Genomic DNA, 17,946 nt, shown 5'->3' on the forward strand with positions numbered 1-17,946 from the left:
CCACCCTGTAGCTTAGTTCACACACCTGATATTCACATGTTACTGAAGGCCTTGATTAACTGGATCAGGTGTGTTTACATCAGGGCTGGAACTAAAGTAGTCAGTATGTTCTCATATTGATTGTACATGTCACGGTTCACAGTATTATCATATTTTATTGGGGAAAAAAGGTCTCACTGGGCAGGATTTTGGCTGACAATGAACCTCAAGAGTATCTCATTCAGCATTTCATACACCATCACTGATAGCACACTGTACATGTGAGTAGTTTTCTCCTGATTGCTTAACAGCCTCTCAGCTCTCACATGGACAACATGTTATCTCACAGTCTGTTACAGAATTCAGCCTAGATTTTATTGGTATCTTTTATCTCTGCACTGTTGAATTCTCAATTCTGATTGGTCAGAAAGGTGTCGAATAATATACAGTAGTTCCAGCTGTAATTCAAATTATAGGCTTGTATTAATGTGCTGTATTAATGTGCTAGTTCTAATAACAGTAATAACAGCTCTGCACAATCTAACAATAAATGGATTAAAGAACATGTTGCTATTTAAAATAGAAAAACAGCTAATTGTTGATGTTGCAAGGTTTTCTGTAACGAGACGTTTATGTAACATTTATGTAAGGAGTCTCCAGTGTCAGTGCTTTGTAAAAGTGAGTACGTTTTCCACCATGGGAGAGTCTTCACGACTCAGATGATGTACTTTCTGTTTTCTTGGTTCTTTATACTCTTCTAATGTAAGTGATACCAGAAAATAGCTTGTTTCACAGATGTTCCACCACATTATATGTAACTATAAATGGACAAAAGCATGATGTCATACATTAATAAATTAATTTTAAAAATTCCATTCATTGGCAAATCGCTGTGGTATAAGAGGAATAAAACATTTTGGGACATGCTGTTATAGGAAACTGATCCACTTCAGGGTGGTAACAGTAACGCCACTTCATGTCTGACCACATCACACCACCCTGTCATGAATTATTTTCCTGTAACAGCACATTGTGTCCTATTTTATTACTTACTCATACAGTGTGATAAGCAATAATCCAAACTCTCCCAATGTAAAACTGGCAGTAAACTGCTGTAACAAAGAGCAAGTCAAACAAAAATACAGCCTATCTAGGCAGCCTCCTTCTGAATGTACAAGGGAATAGGTAAAAATACTGTGTTTGATGAACGTACTCCTGCCCTGAACATTTTATTCACTGCTCCTATCATGACTGAGTCGAGTACCCAGCACATTAAAATATTAAAACCAGAAATGCTCCAGGATTGTGACTGTTAAACTATGTGATATATAGCAGACTTATGCAGTCATGCTTTAGCACATAAAAAGGTTTGACATAACATGATTATATCCAGCACTTCAACCTGTTTCATGCCCTTTTGCGTCCTTCTAAGCCCATGTCAGAGTCTCGTGCTAATGCCTGACAGCCCTTGTGCTGAAGGTTATATATAAATGCAATGCTTTATGTGAACTATAAATCAAAAAGAACCTTTCAGACAAGAGCAAGTGATTGCATGCTTTTAAAAATAAACACGTCTAATAAATGGACATAAAGATAAATGCTGCCTGTTTTCCTAGTGAGTGAGTGAGTGAGAGAGAGAATGAATGTACGAGCTATGTATAAACCCTTTCGGGTAAATTCTGAACACAATCCTCCACTGTTTCTCTCTCAGTCTCTCTCTCAGTCTCTCTCACCCACACACACTGCATACAAGCAGTCTGTTAAAACCTGAAGTTTATCATCGAAAAATGGGAAAAGTCTTTCAGTGAGCTGTTCAGGAGAACAAACAGGAGTGAGAGATACTATACAGTACACATTATATTATAGTGAAAAGTGTGTTAGTGCTCATATGCGACATACTGTATATGCGACATATAAGTGGCCTTATATGCGACACAGATTTGTTTTCTTGAACAGTGTAAACAGCAAAAGTCATACGTAATGTGAAATTTACAATTCAGATTTGAGCCACATTCATATGTGGTACTGCCTCCTGATACTAGTCTGATGTGTGGCAGTGTGACTTCAGTGTGAACAGGCAAATCAGAATTCAGGTGGTTTTTAATTTCTTTACTTTTATCCGACTCCACATTTCATAAAGCTGGGAATTAATTTTGGGAGGAGTGCTATTCTGGTGCACATCTGGGTCTGTTTAGGAGTGTGACCTGTTTGTGTCAGATTTACAGCACACTTAAAATTAATATGAACAAAAATCAGCAGTAAAGTGGAATTGTGGCTTTCATTGTAAATATAGTCTAGTCTTTCTTATTTAGAGCAGAAATGAGATGAAAGTTAGTATACTAAAACGGATCATATGATATTTCAGTGTGTAAACTGGCTCCTTACATTCTTCAGTACTCAGGGGTTTGTCTGAGTTTCTCTGATCAAGTAAATTTTAAGTCAACTTTTACCTATAAATTATTGGTTTAATTTTAAATTATAAAGGTAGGACAATGTAGTCAGAATTGTGTCCCTCAGCAGCAATGATGTCATCATATAATGTCTGTGTGCAAAAACACACAAAATAATTCATCTTAATCAGGAAATCAATTTTCACAAAGCCTCCTTGATAAGTGCTGAGAGCCTCTTGAAAGCCTGTTGAAAGAAAGAGCAACTGAAGGTTAAAATTGCCATGATGCTGTGTACAGCGCCTTCCAGAATTATTGGCACACCCATAAAATTAAGCAAAAAACACAATCTTAAAATCAACATACAAGAAAGATCTAATTTGAATAAGTATCCAGTATTCAAAAGACAAATTCTTATATATGAAATTTTCTCCAATACATATGCCATAATTATTTGCACCCCAGCACCTAGCGCTGAGATGGAAGACCACGAAAAGGAAACCGAGACCATTACTGCATACAAAATGGGTCAGGGATAGTGTATGAGAGAGAAAGAGAGAAGAAAGCTGTGTGTATTCTACATGAGTGTATGTGTGGGATGATGTATTTCACCTCATCAATCTGCTGTGGTGTGGACAGAGAGAAGGCCGCTCTCACATAAGGACATGGCTCTGAGCTGTGAATATTAAACACTCCTCCAGGCACGAGCAGCACCTAAAGAAGGAAATTACTGAGTTTAAAACTGTTGAAAATTGTAAATACAAATGTTCTGTTCTACAGCAACCTACACATATAAGCCAGTCATAAATAATACTAATGTAAATACAGTGATGTCCAAACACACAATTTTAAACTGGATGTTTTGACTGAAACAACTCTCATGTTGTTGAGCTCAAGCCATGTGATTGAGGGGGCGGAGCTAAAACAAAAAGTTCTCCAAACTCTCCAAACTATGCAGGTAAAATGGAAATCTGCAAAACCCTAAAGTGAGACAAACTGAATGTGTAACTATGACTATAACAAATGAAACACACACAATCTGTTATACACACATTTACAAAACTGATGACAGATGTGTAATTCTTGTATTATGATTTTGCCACTGCATTGATGTACGTTTAATTGTTTACAGGAAATTAACTTACAAATGCTATTTTTCGCATGCATTAAAAACAGACTTGTCAGTTAAAAACAGGTCATAATCACACTGTGTTCAGACAACGATGGCTGCTGTTTGTATCGAAGCATGAAAAACACAATTGCAAATAAAACTATATCTAGAAGGAATTTCCAAATGACTTGGCAATCCGGTTCATTTGATTGTGGCAATATGTTTTCAAGTTTAGTCAAACACACAATATCTAGTGATGGAGACGAGCTGAAAGACTGTCACTGTAGATGTTTTGGAAATGTAGAAAACAGTAGCTCTGAGTCTGGGAATGCTGAAGGACAGAACAGCTCATTGTACTGTGTGCTGCTTTCTACATGGACCAAACAGGGTGTGTGTGTGTGTGTGTGTGTCTACTCATATTCAGGATCTTTTCCTGGATACGTGATGGATAATTTCCACACTTCCCCACACACACACACACACACACACACACACACACACACACACACACACACTTATGTATTTGTTTGCACAACATATTGGCTTGTTGAAATTCAAACAGTGAGTGAATGATTCATATAAATCTTACTCCATGGGGCATATTACACTGTGTGTGTGTGTGTGTGTTTGTGTGTGTGTGTGTGTGCACCTCTTTCTCCAGTGCTTTTTCCATTATGAGCTTCTGTGTGTCTTTAATGCCCTTTAGTTTAATCCACAGGAACATGCCGGCTGCTGGTGCATGCCACTCTGCTACATCTGTAGAAAACACAGAATACACACACACACACACACACAAAAAGAGAAAGACAGAGACAGACAGAGAGACAGAGTTATGGCTTGTGAATTTCTTTCAATTCATTATAAACCACTAAAGCCACACCCTTACAAAATGTAAATACTAATAAATGGCTAATATACTAATAAATACTAATAAATACTAATTAAATTGTGCCACACCCTTGAGCCACTTGTCTGCTGAAGAGAGCATGGCGTTCCTCTGGGCTCTGTAAAACTCCACCACACTGAGAAATACAAAGACAGTTACCCGTGACCTTCTGCTGCTTTTACAGCATACACCAGAGCTTAACGGTGTAGTCAGTCATTGTGTGCAGTTTAAAACTGAAATAAACAACAGAGATGTTCAGGAGAAGGGTTTGGCCCTGAATGTACTATGTGAACTGCTGATTGTAGACCAGTGCTGCCCAACCCTGCATACAGAACCATCAGGCTGCTCCCTGGCAGTGTGTGTGTGTGTGTGTGTGTGTGTGTGTGGTGAGTTCATCATATGGGTTAAACCAGTCCAGCTGCTTTCACACTCACCTGTCTATGTGCTTCAGGAAGCCCTCCTGTCCCCAAACATGCAGGAGCTGGGACACCATGAGCTGCAAGGAGGAGAGGACAGGAGAAGAGTGGCGAAGAAAGGAGATAAGAAAAGAGGAGAAGAGAAAAGGAGATAGGAGAAAAGAGGATAGAAGTGGAGACAAGAGAAGAGGAAAGAAAAATAGAGGAGAGATCTTACGTGAATCAAATAAATCTCGTATAAACAAAACACTGAAAGAAATGATTCAAACACTGAAAAACAGACTATTAAAAATGAATAATATGCATCTGGCATGTTTTATATTATTAGCATTTATATTATTGTATAAAAACGTATGAGTAATAGCCCCTCTGATCAAAACTCTATATCCAGGTCAGCGCTTTGCGGTGCCTTTTATACGCAAATGCACCTAATGCTCAACTATAGGACTAATAAACTGATAAAGACCCATATCATCACCTCTGATTAACATTTACAAATTACAAGTTGACATTAAACACCATTTCAGTATGAGGTTCTCATGCACGCAACTGTGATTATCAGATTTATTTGCTATATTTATTGTTTTATTACTTATACAACCTTACTTACACTTCATTACTAGCACTACATTACTACAGCCTACTTGCTGGATGCACTGATGATATTAATATTGATTTGATTATTTAACATATTTAAAATAAATCAAGCTTTTTTCATGTTAAAACATTGTGCTCAAACTAACACTTACTCTGATCAGATGCGAGTTTAATCATAAAGATATGCCAAAGATTAACCTGATGATTAGTTTTGACTGTGCACACATTACTGAAAAAGGTCTAGCGTGTGTAACATAAAAACCTGGCCTTGCTTCTATTCCTCTCTGGGGCTTTACCATATGCTAACTGCATTAGCAGACCTGGATTTTATTAGCCAAACAGGAAGTGGTTTTGTGCTCACTCAAATCCAGTTACTGTACAGGTTATGTAAAGCATTTCACATTAATGTGCCATGAGCAGGCTTGTGCTATGTGGTTGTATTTGTGATCATAAACAGTTTAGAGACCATACATGTGATTCTGTCCGTAATGGTGCTGCTTTTTGACGCGGCACACTTTACTTTTTATTGCAACACTGTGAAACATGTGGGTGAAGACAGATCTGATGATGACTCCACTTCAGGTAACACCAATCTCCAGTGAGAAACTCTCACTTGTGCTTCTGCAAAAGTCACACTGCAGTTTCATCAAACACAGCCAGTGTGCCTGAGAGCCTGCTGAGGAGAAAGACAGAGAGAGATATGCAGCTGTGTGAGAGAGACAGGATGATCTGACCTGGGTGAAGGTGCTGGTGTGCATGGTGGATGCCTGGATGTGAAGTACCACACGGTCCACTAATGGCTTCGGCCCCGTGACAAAACCTATCCTCAACCTGCAAACACACACACACAAACACACACACTTTCATATAAACTGCAGATTTACTGCACAATACAAGACATTAGCATGTTTACTTTTTTAAGTTTTTATCCTGTATACGAGTTAGTAGAGCTATAATATATTACGTGTTCTTTCTGTTCCCATTCTTCTCGAACCATCTGTTTCTAGCCACACAACAGATGACACCAATACAAACATTTACATAGATAGTTAAAGCACATTTATACACACCTTCTCTGTTTAGTCAGGATTAGTCACTGGTCATACCACAGAGAATACATGAACGTATGTAGGTCAAATATAAAAATAAATGCAGGTTAAATGCTTAAATGCAACTTTATACCAACATTTGATGAAATGTAATGCATAATTCTCCCTCAATATGTATTTTTTCCTGCACATTCCTTTAAGAGACAACAGAGAATTAAAAGTGGAATATGATACAATATTTATGCATATTAATAACTTTATTAACACAAAACAGCCTGCAAAAACAGACACATGATCCGTCTCATCACTGACTCATCTACACTTCAGAGGGAGATAATAGAGGTGATAGATCATTTCTTATCCCTTTCAGATCTTTGAATTTTTTTCTAGATACTACAAAAAATTAATTTATCTTTTTTTCCCCTAAACTTAAACCCTTTGACAAATAAGACATTCTTCTCAGATTTCTATAAAAATCAGTTGTTAGAGTTTACATAGAATGGTGAGAAAACCTAAAAAAAAAAAAAACAGGCAGTTCTGCAAGCAGACACACCTTGTTGATTAGAAAGGCCAAAGGAGAATAGCCAGAGCTGACAGGAAGTCTACAGTAACTCCAATCACCACTCTTTATATCCATGGTGAGCAGAAAAGCATCTCAGAATGCACAACGTGTCAAACCTTGAGGCAGACGGGCTACAAAGGCAGAAGACCCTGTTGGGTCGGGTTCCACTTCAATCAGCCAAGAACATGAATCAGAGGCTATAGTGGGCACAGGCTCACCGAAAACTGGACAGTTGGATGTTGGTGATATTTTTTCTAATCTCAACCATTCAGTACCTATGCAGAGGTACAGGTGTCCCTATTAAAGTGACTGGTGACTGCAGAGGTTATATACTGTATACACACAGTATATTATTGTAAATACTGTATATCATATTATTATTATTATTGCACTGCAAAAATGTATATCTGCTGGATAACTGTGTTTGTGTGTGTGTCTGTGTGTGTGTGTGTGTTGTGTTATCAGAGCTGCTGATTAACGGACAATGCATTCAGTTCCTCTGCATCAGGCCACCTGGGACAGCTTTAGCTCATAAATATGAACATAAACAATGCCCTCATCTCTGCTCTCATCTCTCATTCTGTCTGTTCCTTCCACTTGCACTATTCCCATTGCGTCCAAATCTAGTGGAGCTATATGTAGGAAAAACACTGTCTCTCAATAACACGACACAAACTCAATGTCCAGGCCAGTTTTCTGCTCCGCACCGAGCCGTGACCTTTACAATGCTGCTGTTTGTGTGTGTAATTTAATCAGGCTGTATCAGAGATCTGCCTGAATCTGGAGCAACTGTTGTCTCTACCTCTTACGTAAACACACAGGAGCAGTGTGGAGATAATGCTCTTGGGTCTTTTCTCCTCAGCTGCTTCACTGAGTTACTGAGTAATGCTGCTAAACACTGGAGCACTTCACTCTGTCTTCACTCTGCTGTTTAATTCATTAACTCTCTTCATGCAGCTTTAACCTTAATTCTAATTTAGTGTTTGTGGCTTTCGGTCTCGCCAAATCTAATTAAAGATAATGTCTAGACCTTGGGGTGTGAAATAATATGTACAGTCTCTCTCTCTCTCACACACACAGACACTCACACTTACCCCGATGACAGGATCTTGGAAAAGGAGTCAGTTCGTATTACTCGCCCATCAACATCCATAGAGAGAAACGTAGGAGCCCAGGGCTGAGGAAGGGAAAAAAAACACAACACGCTGACTCCATTCGGCTCTTAAACAGTGGCGATGGTCTTATCTGTTCAACACTAAAGGTTATCTGCTTGTGTAGATAAACGCAATAATGTGTTAAAGTCTAACCGTATACAAATAGTTTAAACAGGCCAATAAATCAGTCAGTACCTTTTGAAACTGTAGGAAGTAGTACGGGTCGTCCTCGATGATAAGGAAATCATAATTCTGTGCCAGCTGTAGAAATGAAACACACACCCACGCACCCACGCATACAAACACACACACACAGAGTCTGTAAACTGTTCTGTGTACAAATCAAAGTCCACATATTACACAGAAATATAAAATCTGTAACTTAATAATTGTTGTTTCTTGACCATTACTGTGCTTTTTTTTTCATTTAGAAGAGAACTAAAACAAAATGTCTACATTTACTAAACTCTCTCTCTGGAGTACTGCTATTGTCCAGGGTATGTTTACATGCACACAATAATCTGATCAGATTTTGACAATAGATTATCCAACACAGTACAGAGGAAACTCTAGGTCTATATAAATCTGTCAGTAATCAGATTCTCTACAGTTACAACCAGTTACACACTGTAAGAGAAAGGACATTATTTAAAATTCAAACTACCCACTGTTGCTTTTAAGCAATGAGCTGCTTTAACGTGAATTGTGTAAAATTAAGGGTTGTACATTCAGATTATTTCTTTGGTGAGCATGACTACAAAAAAGTTTTGTCACCATGCATGTGCATTGTTTGCTGCTTTCAGGGCACTTTTTTTTCTTCTTTTTGGATGAAAGATTTACAGTGCACATGCACTCAATGACCTAGTTAATTGAGTTATGCCCAGGGATTTCACATTCTTTCACATTCACTGTTAGATCTCTTGAAATCAGATAACCATGTTAATCTGATAAAATACTGCAGTGTGTTCTTTACATAATAACCTGAGTAATCTGATAATGATCAGCAAAATCAAATCCGATTATCAGTGTTCATGTAAATATCCTAAAAAATTTATAAGTTCAAAAAACAGTAACTTCTGTTGAATTTTTTTGGACTGGGCTATAATGGTTAGACTAAATGACATTAGAAGCCCTGTTTATGTAAGGAATAAAACACTTTGGGATGTGCTGTTATAGGAAAGTAATCAACAACAGGGTAGTGTGATGCGGCCTGACGCAAAGAGGAGTGACAGTTACCACTGCTATTATTTTATTTTTATTATCATTTCTTATAAGTGCACATCCTAAAGTGTTCTGTTTCTCTAAACCAAAGAAATTTGGCAGCAATTACAATTTTTATTTATTAGTGAACGGCATGCCATAATTTTTAAACATTTCTAATTACATGTGACGTTGTGGAGCATCCATGAAGCAAGATAGCTCCAGTTATCATTTATATAATAACATCTATAAACATTCTTTCCCTAACCAGCCTCTCTTTTTTCTCTCTCTTGATGTTAATAAGATAAAAAATGTAGTTTATCAAGTTACTGAGAAACCACAAAACGCTCCCTTGTGAAGACCTTCCCCTGTCAGAAAACTTACAGTTACAGCTTTACCTCTGATTTGACACAAATCAGATTGTCAAAGCAGAGCGTCAAATTGACTGTTACAAGCACTGACACTGCAGACTCCTTCCAAAAAAGCTAAATAAACATTTCCTGATAGAAAACTTCACCATGTAAACAATTACACCCATTTTTAAAGCTGTTTATGTGGAGCATGAAGTATTATCCAAGCTGCTGTTATTGAGCATTTGAGCAGAATTGAGCATTCAACAGTGAGGCGATATACACCGTTATATAATGCTTAGCTGTGGAGTGAAAGCACTACCTCATAGACTTTCTGTTTCCTCTCAGCAGTCATGGAAGCACCTGTGGGATTTCCTCCATTAGGGATGGTGTAGAGGACTCGGGGGACGCTGCTGCCAGGTTTCTGTGCATCTGCAGGATCCCATCTGGCCAGAATGTCTCTCAGAGCCTCTGGGATTATTCCATACTGATCACTGGGCACGTTTATGATGTTACATCCCAGCGGCTGGACCTGTGGGTGCGGATTAAAGGGTAAAACGTCAACAGCTCAGTGTGTTCTGATCTTTACAGAAAATGCCATGAGAAAGTTAAACTGAGGGAAGAGTGTTACCGCTGCCAGAGTTCCTGAGTACGTTGGAGCATCAAGAAGAACATTATCACCAGGATTGATGAGCATCTCAAAAACCTTTAATAAAGGCGGTCAGGAGACTGTTAACCTTTGCGGTCACCTGTATTGAAGTCTGTATTATATAATATATTCTAATAGCAACATGTATCATCCATAACACTTATTCGTTATATTAAGATCAGCTTTGGGAGCTTTGACATTAATGCTGTAGTAATCCAGTGTTAGAGAACAGGCCAGTGTTAGCAGAGAGACAGCAGAGTGAGTTAATGTAAATGGGACAGATTGAGTACTTTGCAGAGACCCTCCTGACTGCCGGTGGTGACACACAGCTCCATCTGTCCTCTCTCTGGGCTGTAGGCTGCTGTGGGAGGATTGTGCAGCCTCTTCTGCAGCTCCTTCATCCATGACACCAGCTCTGGAATGCTGAAGTCAAATAAACAAAGAGCAAGCTTTTATTCAGTAACGCTACATCCCAGTCCAACCTGAGGCATCACCTTAAATATCTAAAGAACTGTCTTAAACTTCATGATAAAAGCTCAGCTCATCTACTGTCAGTGTTTGAATACTATTAGAGCCTTTATAATATTTCCATATTCTATGCAAAAAGGATCCACATTTTCGTGTTTTCTCAAGTTTTTGGCTAAATGCCCAGTTTCACTTGAAAACAGCTTTGCATGTAATTTATGGCATACTTCATTTTACATTTTTAAAATTGTGCATCATTTTTCTAAATAAATGTTTAAAAAAAAAGCTAACAAAATATGTTTCCTAAAAGTAAGTCAATGACCACCTGGTATTTACTGGAGTTGCTCTTTCCATGTGACTGACTCTCAAATGGACTTTTAATGGTCATAATGCACACTACATAAGCTCTACAACAGCATTATATTCTACATTCTTTGAGAAAATATTTAATCTAGCACCATTTCATCTGATGATTTGCCTTGTAGATTTGATGAAGTGCCAGGTAGAAACTCTTTCGGACCCGAGGGAGATTTTAACTCTCCAAAGAACCCCTGAAGAACCCTTTTTTTTTTTCATGAGAATGTCCCCTATGTGTTGAGCATATGTAGTTAACAGAAAGCCATTTGGAATTCAGTGTAGCTGTGCTTAGATGAAGATTCCTGTGTGAAGACCATTTAATTCTGGATGTTAGGAGGATTATTTGTTAGCATATAAGGTTTCCAGCTAAATATCCAGGGATAAAACCATTACTGTGGATAAATAAATTTAATGAATAAAAATGTGGAAAAAATCCATCTAAGATAAAATAATTACGCTGCCTCCTGGGATTTTTCTGTGATGAACACATATGAACTCTAGAGCTACTGCATTTGAGTTTATTTGAATACCAAACCTTTTAAATAAATACATTTTAAAAGCATTTGACAGTCCAGTTGTCCACAAGTGTGTTAAAGAGATGAAATAATGATCAGGCAGATTTACCCAGACGAACCAGAATACTGCAAAGCCCTCTTCATCATGGTCTCATCAAACAGGACTGTTTCTCCGTTCTTCATCTGAATAGTGGCAGAGTGGAAGGGGAAGGTGTTGGGGTTCGGGGCTCCGCCGGCGAGAGAGATCAGGCTGGGGGGAGAGCGCTGCTGCAGCTCCGCTGGACACATGAGACACAGCAGTGAATGAGAGATCAAGACTTTCTGTTCATTCCCTTTTGGTTTTCCTTCAGAGTGGTACTTTAAAGGTGCGATAGTCAATTATTTTTATTCCTTACTTGTACAAATGACCTGGAAGATATGTAGAACATGATAAAAACAACAATGCATTAAGTCATGGCCTCAGGACAGGTGTATTAAGTCACAGAGAAAACCCGTTTGGAAAACTGACTTCCGGTCCGGAATGCTTGTTTGTGTTTGGACGCGCCTCATGGCTGTCATTTTATAGACACTACTCTAGGATCCGCCACAGATCCTGGGGGCGGAGCTTTATGAAAATGGGTTGCAATTATTCAAATCTTCAACCCACCTAACTGTTTCAGACATAATCTTAGGGAGAAAAAAGACTATTCTTACCTAATGCACCTTTAAATCAGGATCTTCGAAAGCTTATATTGATTTATCATATTCAATCATTCAGGCATTAGTCATGTGTGTCTGATGTGTGTGTGTGTGTCTGATGTGTGTGTATGTGTGATGGAGCATGGCTTACTCAGGATGCGGATAGGGGATGGCCTGCGTGCCATACTCACAGCTGTCAAAAACCTAGAGTAGTTCATGTTTCCTATAAGAAGAGGACACAGGAGCAACAGTGATTAAAATAAAAGGAAATTTTTTTCTCCAACCAATTATTAAAATTGACTAGTAGTGCCAGAGAAAATTAGATCAGAATATTATTGCAACTCTGATTATTATAGCTATGAAAATATTTTAGTAATAATTATTATACTTAAAATTATTACTTCATTATTATTATTATTGTTGTTGTTATTATTATTATTATTATTATTATTATTATTATTATGCAGAGAGTGGACTGAATCATGGCTGTCATATCATGGCTGTCAATCAGTCAAATAAGCACACCTTGCATATAAATGTAAGTCTAATTTTTATCATCTAATCTAACAAGGCAAGTATTATATTTTAAAAAACAACGTACTAAGCGTTACAAACATTAAAGCCAGAATAAAAACAACAACAGCAAGCGAAATACCTCACTTCCAACCACGTACACTACACAGTAACCTAAAAACCACACATTTACTCGACTGACCTTGCGTATCTTCCGTTCGAGGACGCAAAGGTTTATGGGTAGTGTAGTTCTTTTAGGCTGCAAATGACGAAAAATGCCCAGAGACTGGACTACATTACCCATGATGTGTAGCGGCGTCGCTTGTATAGCCAAATCAAAGGTTAGAGTGCATTCTAGTATGAGTGTTGTTGCTAACACACGGTTCAATAATTAAAAAATAATACTAAAAGGAGCGTGTTTATCAACGTGAATGTGATTACAGTGTGATCAGTTTTAAGAGTTTTAAGTTTTGTCAGAGCTACTTCCGGAATTACTGCAGGTTTTTGTTTGCATATCGCTAAACCGTTTAGCTCGCTAGCTAGCACTGAATAGTGAGTTAGTAACCAGCGGTCTCTGTAGTAAGTAAATAATTTAAGAGTGAAAATGGTGGCAGTGTGGATCAGCTGAGTGTTTATACAGCAGCTCAATGGGAAAGAGGAAGGACATGATGATCCACCCCAGGTTTCTTGTAGGTGAGTGATCATGAACACATTATGGCTCCAGACTTAGCAGTTTACACATGAAGCTACTGAACTCAAGTCAGGTTTATTAATCATTTGCACAGTGTGCCAAAACTTATGCACAATAAATGCTTGGCGAGGTTAGAGTGAGCTGCTCATGTAACAGAACATCACACACACACGCACACACACGGTATATACTATAACATAGAGCCTGGGAGGGGAAAGCTAGATACAGATCAACAGATCATTGCACTAAAGTTGTCCAAGTGGCAAAGGTGGAGCAGAGAGAAAAGACTGAAGAGTTCAGCCCTAACTTTTCTTTTTTTCTTTTAAATATTTTTTCCGGTTTGTATATCACTGTATGATTAAATACAACACCCACATGAGAAGTTTGACCATTTCTACATTTATCATGTTCAAATCCTGTTTTTCCCCCATAACAATATTTATCCTGGTGTCTCTAAATCAGAGATTTTAAGAAACTAATTCTGTAGAAGTAGTAATTATAATAAGCATTTATTCTCATTATGATTGCATTCATTCATGCATTCACTGATCTTCAGTAACCACTTTACCCTGGTCAAGGTCACTGTGAACCCAGAGTCCATCCCGAGAACAGCGGGTCTACGTTGAGGCGGGAATACACCCTGGATAGGACACCAGTCTGTCACAGGGCACCACGCACACACACCTTCATACACTCATTCAAATAGTCAAGTAATCAGATAGATCTTTGTTGTCATCACAACCATATACAATGTGCAGTACACGGTGAGATGAAATAACTGGACCCATGGTGCAACAGTACCAGGATATATGTAACACTTTTTGTTGGATTCAGAGTTTCCGCTGTGTCCTAGCGAGCCGCCGTCTTGGAACACATATACTACATATTCACACCTAGAGGCGATTTAGCATTTCCACTTGGGAGGAAACTGGAGAACCCAGAGGAAACCCGCATGGACACAGGGAGAACTCCACACAGTCCGTAACCCGAGCTCAGGATCGAACTTGCGACTCTAACGCTCTGAAGTTGCAGCGCTACCTGCTGCACCACCTTACCACACCACTAGTTACTGAAATATCGGCCATGTTATGCAAATGTTGAACCATTATGATGTTTACCATTAAAGTTTGCATTCAAAAATCAATTACACTGTTGATTTTAGATTTTTCTGGTTTTATTAACTCATCTTTAGGCTTTATAGCTTTAGGTAAGGAGCTGAACAACTATGGAACCTCAGTTGAGGAAAAAACAATCAGATGGTTCTGGATGTTAAAAATGTGGAGTGTAAGAGTGTGTAAAAAGTCAACTGAAAGATTGTACTTTACTGGATTTTTGTTTTTTCAGGGGATGATGATGACTATAACACCCACAGAAAGAAGCACAAAAAGCACAAGAAACATAAGAAGAAGCACCACCGTGATGATGGCCACAGCTTCTCATCTGAGGCTCTGGAGTCAGACTCTGGCATCGTGCTGAAACCTCCACAGCTGAAGCTCAAGATCAAATTAGGAGGGCAAACCCTGGGCACCAAGAGGTGAGGGATTTATTTACTTTTATTCATTTGGTGATAACTGAGACAGAATGCAATCGAGGCATAGCACTGAGCAGTTGAGGGTTAAGAGTTTTGCTCTCTGGCAGTCCTGGGATTCGATGATGTTATATGTTATTGTTTTATTTACTCTGGTTTTAGTGTGCCCACCTTCACAGTGGTACCCGAGGCCGTGCGCTCGATGGCTCCTCTGGTTGTGGACAGTGATGACGATGACGACTCTGATGATGAGGATGATGATGAGGATGACGAGGATGATGATGAGCCCTCAGAGGGAGTTCCTATTGAGCAGTACCGTGCCTGGCTCGGTGAGTCTTCAGCACTTTTTTCCTGCTTTCTCTGGTCCTCTGATCTACAGCAGATTAGTTTTGTACATGGAGACGTATAATAGTTTATTCAAGTCAGTTTCTAGTAATTACTCCATCCTTTGGCTGATGATCTGTGGGTGTTATAAAAAGGGATCAATATTATATAAGTAGATTGTCTCAAAATTCCAATCTTTAAATAATGTTCCAGACGAGGACAGTAACTTGGAGCCTTCTCCTCTGCCAGACATGGACACTGATTCGTTTTTGGAAGGCCCCATGGATGAGGAGGAGAAGTGGCTTGATGCGCTGGAGAAAGGAGAACTGGATGATAACGGAGAGCTGAAGAAGGAGATAGACGAGTCGCTTCTGACTGCCAGACAGGTATTGTGTTAGAGCATTGCATTTTTTCTGGCCCACTCAATAAAATATGTTGCAGGTGACTATTTATTTACACAAGTTTTTCCTCCCCAATTTGTTCACCTGCCAATTCCCACTCACTAGTCAGCTCTCTGCTATCATACAACACCTACCAACCGGGCCAGGTGAAGGCTAACACATGCTTCCTCCAAGACACGAGAAGCCAGCCAATGGCATTTTTCAAACTGCTGCTCAGGCTGCGTAACAGGAAAGATACAGACGCCTACGATTGGCTAGTGTCACTTTGATTGACAGGGGAGAAAGAGTATGCCCCTCCACCCAGAAAGCACAGCCAGTTTTGCTCTCTTGACTCCCAGTTATAATGGTTGTGGCATTGTCTGGATTGTAATCTCCCAGTGAGGGTAATTGCTGTTCTGTTGTTCCACATGGGCACATAGTTTACTTTTTTCAACAGCCGTTTGTTGGTATTTAATCATTATTGCACATGGCAAATAATCATCAGACAAAATTTTATTATCATGTCAGACCTAATTTAAAAAAAAAATCATATCCAATATAACGATTATGGAAATTCTGTTTCAAATGCAAATCTTTTGTTCCAGTTATCTGAATACAAATTGACTGATTTTATTTGGCCTTTCAGACATTGAATGAATTTGGCTTGTTGTTCATCAGCTACTTTTTCTGTTTCCTTAATGTGAACAGAAAGCACTGTTGCACAAGCAGCAGATCCAGCCCCTCTTCGAGCTCCCCATGGGCTACAAGGAGAAGGAGCTGACGGCCGAGATGCTGCAGAAGCGGGAGGAACGAGCCCGCAAGAGACGCCTGCAGGCGGCCAAAAAGGCTGAAGAGAACAAGAACCAGACCATTGAGAGGCTCACCAAGACCAGCAAGGCCAAAATCAAGAGCGCAAAAGAGCGCAAGGCCAAGCAGGCGCAGGTGCCCATGGTGAGGTACTTGGATAACGCTCAGGGGGCAGCGATCTCTTACCCGGTGGGAGTGACCGCTCCGGTACCTGCCCCTCCACGCCCACTTCCTCCTGCTCCAGTGAGCTGCGGCGTCGCGGGCTGCTCCAACCTGAAGAAGTATTCATGCTCCAAGACGGGAACTCCACTCTGCAGTCTGGACTGTTACAGGAAGAACTTAATGCTTATAGAGAGTGCAGCTTGAGCTCAAAAGGACATGGGTTAGTAGCTTTTAGAAACCTTGCACTATTGGAACAGTAGGACTTTATGGATGTCTGTGACTGAAAGAGAGTCAACTTTATACATTATACTTTATACCTATCCCCCCCAGTTTGTTTTGCTATCACTGATGTCCTCTGCTGTGTCAGATCCCAATCCATCAAGCATGCACTTGCAGTTATAAGCTGACCAACCACATGAGTGAAACTAAGCTCGTTTCAGTTATCTATGTAAAGGAGTAGTTGTGTCATTTTTACAGCCCTCTGCTGCCTGAGAGGGAAAAAGCAATTGCAAAAAAAAAAAAAAAAAATCTTGACAAGCCCTGTTCCCTTTCCTGCCTTTTCTTCTGTTTGGTGGTTTTCCTTTTAAAGGGAATGGGAAGAGCTAGGCAGCTATGCTCAGGCTGGGGGCGGGGCTAATTTCAGAAAGCAGAAAAATACAAACGGAAACCTGACATATAAATTAGCCAGATAGTCTGCATGGTGAGATGACAAATCACAGGCATTTTAGGGTATCTTTCAAATCTTATGATTTGAAAGATATGGTTTAGAAATAACTTTACAATTACAGCCTACACCTTTAAAGTCATCCAGAAAGGAGAAACTGGACGCTCTGTAAATATTCATCTTAGTTGGTTTATATTGTATTCTGACTTACAAACTAACTTCGTTTGTTAGTCTTAATTATGTTAAATTAGAGAGGAGCACTATGCTGAATCAGTGTAGAGGTGAACCCAGAACTTCATGTATTTATTGTGTTTGTGTGATGCTTCAGTGTGTCAAGGCTTTAGTGTTTAAATTTTTCTTGAGTACGCCAGATTTTTTTTTATTTTTGTAAAAAGCCTGAAATAAACAACATTATTACAAGGTGACACAGCAAATATGGTTGTACTGATTTCACACATCTGTGGTGCAGACTTTTAATACAAAACTCACAAACTGCTACATATGGAAGCTTGTTTACGGCAT

The 17,946-nt window shown here is 39.2% G+C and overlaps 2 protein-coding genes across 3 annotated transcripts; one reads left to right on the forward strand and one right to left on the reverse strand.

The window, feature by feature from the left end:
• Nucleotides 1-2,423: 2,423 nt before the first annotated feature.
• Nucleotides 2,424-13,084, reverse strand: aadat (aminoadipate aminotransferase). Its single transcript, XM_026935813.3, has 14 exons — nt 13,011-13,084; nt 12,507-12,578; nt 11,787-11,955; nt 10,631-10,763; nt 10,323-10,397; nt 10,014-10,223; nt 8,337-8,402; nt 8,082-8,164; nt 6,111-6,207; nt 4,798-4,859; nt 4,435-4,499; nt 4,127-4,233; nt 2,979-3,080; nt 2,424-2,613 (listed from the first exon to the last, which is right to left on the reverse strand). Exons 2-14 carry the CDS (start codon nt 12,571-12,573, stop codon nt 2,572-2,574), a joined length of 1,278 nt encoding a protein of 425 aa, XP_026791614.3. The 5' UTR covers nt 12,574-12,578; nt 13,011-13,084; the 3' UTR covers nt 2,424-2,571.
• Nucleotides 13,085-13,178: 94 nt separating this feature from the next.
• Nucleotides 13,179-17,849, forward strand: ino80b (INO80 complex subunit B). Of its 2 annotated transcripts, none has more exons than XM_026936955.3 (5): nt 13,179-13,561; nt 14,904-15,093; nt 15,250-15,416; nt 15,625-15,797; nt 16,500-17,849. In XM_026936955.3, exons 1-5 carry the CDS (start codon nt 13,516-13,518, stop codon nt 16,962-16,964), a joined length of 1,041 nt encoding a protein of 346 aa, XP_026792756.1. In that variant the 5' UTR covers nt 13,179-13,515; the 3' UTR covers nt 16,965-17,849. The 2 variants fall into 2 exon arrangements, with proteins under 2 accessions (XP_026792756.1, XP_026792757.1); XM_026936956.3 differs by having other exon boundaries at nt 15,661-15,797.
• Nucleotides 17,850-17,946: the final 97 nt, after the last annotated feature.

Source organism: Pangasianodon hypophthalmus, chromosome 4, assembly GCF_027358585.1.
Source record: "Pangasianodon hypophthalmus isolate fPanHyp1 chromosome 4, fPanHyp1.pri, whole genome shotgun sequence".
Classification (NCBI taxonomy): domain Eukaryota; kingdom Metazoa; phylum Chordata; class Actinopteri; order Siluriformes; family Pangasiidae; genus Pangasianodon; species Pangasianodon hypophthalmus.

What these genes read in the sequence shown, in the direction of transcription:
- aadat (XM_026935813.3), bottom strand. Translation starts at nt 12,573, where the DNA reads ATGAACTACTCTAGGTTTTTGACAGCTGTGAGTATGGCACGCAGGCCA. An exon ending in ATCCCCTATCCGCATCCTGA is followed by an intron (nt 11,956 to 12,506) that starts GTAAGCCATGCT and finishes TCATGTGTCCAG; the next exon opens with CGGAGCTGCAGCAGCGCTCT. An exon ending in CACCACAGCAGATTGATGAG is followed by an intron (nt 2,614 to 2,978) that starts GTGAAATACATC and finishes TTCTTTCAACAG; the next exon opens with GCTTTCAAGAGGCTCTCAGC.
- ino80b (XM_026936955.3), top strand. Translation starts at nt 13,516, where the DNA reads ATGGGAAAGAGGAAGGACATGATGATCCACCCCAGGTTTCTTGTAG. An exon ending in GCAGTACCGTGCCTGGCTCG is followed by an intron (nt 15,417 to 15,624) that starts GTGAGTCTTCAG and finishes ATAATGTTCCAG; the next exon opens with ACGAGGACAGTAACTTGGAG. An exon ending in CGCTTCTGACTGCCAGACAG is followed by an intron (nt 15,798 to 16,499) that starts GTATTGTGTTAG and finishes TAATGTGAACAG; the next exon opens with AAAGCACTGTTGCACAAGCA.